Consider the following 2,704-nt stretch of genomic DNA (forward strand, 5'->3'; position numbering starts at 1 on the left):
CAGCTAATACACACACACACACACACACACACACACACACACACATTAAAATTAATAAAAAATAAATAAATAAATAAGATCAAAATGAATAAATATTGTGGAAGCACACCATTGCAGTGTTATTTTAGCATCATTGGGATAATATTATAGTTTTTATAAAACTATAAAATTTTCTGTTTTCATTTTATAGTAATTTTTGTCATTTTTAGTAGTTTTTGTTTTATAAATATACGTCTATATAGATTTAAATAATTTTTTTATTTCAGTTTTAGTTTAATTATTTTAGTACTTTAAATTTAACTAAATTAAAATGAGAAATGTTGCCTTGGCAACTAGCTAAGTTTTTTTTCAGTTAATATTTATTTTATTGCAAGTAACGAAAATATTTATAACAATGCACCACTGTAACGGAAAGGGTTTATAATACAAGACAAAACAACAGTTCAAGTCCATGTAACAACATAATTTTGATTTCATAATCACTGTAAGCTAAAATCGTAATTGAAAATAAATGTGAATAATCGCCCAGCCATAGTATAAGTGTCGTGTGTTACCTGAAAAGCATTGAGTGTGATGAACAGATAGGCCACGACAACAGATAAATGCACCAGCACTCCACACAGCCAGGTCAGACCTAACACTGGTAACAGGATCAATACTGGCCTCGTCGCTGCCCTGCATGTGCACACAAACACAATATTAATCCTTCATATTACTGAATGCATTGGCTAGGCTGCTCAGTTTTACTTCAGTAAGACTGAAACTCTTCTTCAAGGACACTCTGGGGCTCTGCTTAACTAGCTAATTATACAGACACTTCTGATTCATTTCTGCTCATTCATCCATATAACAGAACAAACGAGTCTCTGTGGCTATTTGTATGGTATCTTCTCAAGTCCAGGTGGCTGGTAGGAATAAATGAGTTACTGGCGGACAGGTGCTTTCTCGCTGCTTCCTCTGTTCAACAAGATAAGAGAAGAACTAGAAATGACTGAAACTGCTCTCTATCTCTTAACTCTGGCCTGTTTTTATTTCAAAGGAAGTTGAAAAGTGAAACAGCATTCACCAGGTAAGGTCCAGCGTGTGAAGTTTCGAATCAGAACTGGGCGTCAGCATTTTGGCTCTGCGACGTGCACTGGCCACTGTGACCATTACAACCCGAAAAAGCACCACAGCGTTGACCTAAGAACAGAGAACCACATCTTCCATTACAAAACAGTAAAAATCTCCCTTTAATAGGTTAACTTATAATAGCTGTGAAGATTTGTGGATTGTTTTTTTTATGCTGTGCCTTTAAGAAACGACTCTGTCATGTTCATAGCAGCAGGGATGATGTATTTTTGTAGGCCCAGAAATGAGTTAGCATTTTAGTTCCATAGCCCCAAAGTAAATGATTAAATGGTTTTTGGTTAAATGCCAGTCTGCGATGAACACAAGCGCAAAATATTTTTATGTTTTATTTTATGATATAAATTTTATATTTTTTAAAGCTTTTTGTTTTTTACAGCCTTGTAATAATCACATGGTTGTACATGATTCTATCCCAAACCTTTAGGGAAAATGTTTTTAAATAAAGACTGAAAGAGTTGTTGAAAGCTTAACGATGAAGCCATGTGTAGTTCATGTATAGTACATGCTTAGCTTTTTACATCTGGCTACTGTATTTAGGCTTCAGAATCAATCACATTTGTGAAGATTATCATGATGTACAAAACATGCAGCAATCAGAAACTTTTTTTTGGTCACACAGCTTATTTTCTGCAACAATCCAAAAGCCAATGGAAAAATCCTATTGGGCAAACTTCTGCGTTTGGCCTACAAAAATATGTGTTCATAGTGACAGTAACACACATCAGAATGAGATAGTTTCAATAAATAATCATTTTAGGCTCAAGAAAATCTGGAGTTTATAATTTACAGAAATGTACAATATGTATTTTATGCTTGCAGAAAATATGCTTCCTGATGATACGATCCCTTAAATTTATTTAATGTGCTAACAACTTTAAATTTGAATTTCATTTTTCAAAATCTGATCATTAGCATTTAATATCCACATTGCATTCATGCATTTAGCTGACATTTTAATATAAAGTGTCCTTTGCAGTCCAGACTGCTTTAAAGCCGTGATGAAACAGAAGTAGAAAGTCTAATGCATCTGAGTGCAATGTATTATCAAAAAAAAAAGGGGGCGGGACTTGATTCTATCCAACTGTTGTTGATTGGATGGAGGAAGACTGACTAAATGATTGGAGAGGTCCAGCATAGTCACCAGAGAAAAGTCTGTTGTTTCACCAGAAGATCCAGTTATGACATTTTGATTAAACATTACAAGGTTAAAACATTTTTTTAAAAAGCAAACATATGCACAGATGAATCGTTCACAAAAAGATCTATAAAATGCATTTAGGAAATAGATTTCATGCTGACTTTAAAACCATCAGAAGTGCATTGCATATACTCGTACACTCAAAAGCAAATAGGAGACCACTGTGACAATTATTCTGACACAAACACTCACACACTCACTCGAGGAACTGTGCACTTGTGACATACTTACGGCCAAAACAAAGAGCACAGGCCCTGCAAAAGCCCAAATAACGTGCGACTGAAGGTTCAGCCAGCAGTACTGCTGTGCTTTATACCGATCCAAAGTGGCTGCCAAGGTTACAGCGACTATAACAACCGGCAGCCCTAAGAAAGA

General features: G+C 35.0%; 1 protein-coding gene across 1 annotated transcript; it reads right to left on the minus strand.

The window, feature by feature from the left end:
* Positions 1-479: 479 nt before the first annotated feature.
* On the minus strand, positions 480-2,685 carry LOC107683372 (adhesion G-protein coupled receptor D2-like). The gene is made up of 3 exons (XM_016479421.1): positions 2,561-2,685; positions 1,067-1,182; positions 480-675 (listed from the first exon to the last, which is right to left on the minus strand). The coding sequence occupies exons 2-3, from the start codon at positions 1,150-1,152 to the stop codon at positions 480-482; spliced, it is 282 nt and encodes a 93-aa protein (XP_016334907.1). The 5' UTR covers positions 1,153-1,182; positions 2,561-2,685.
* Between the last annotated feature and the right edge of the window lie 19 nt (positions 2,686-2,704).

Source organism: Sinocyclocheilus anshuiensis, unplaced genomic scaffold (genome assembly GCF_001515605.1).
Source record: "Sinocyclocheilus anshuiensis isolate Anshui unplaced genomic scaffold, SAMN03320099.WGS_v1.1 C33124850, whole genome shotgun sequence".
Taxonomy (NCBI): domain Eukaryota; kingdom Metazoa; phylum Chordata; class Actinopteri; order Cypriniformes; family Cyprinidae; genus Sinocyclocheilus; species Sinocyclocheilus anshuiensis.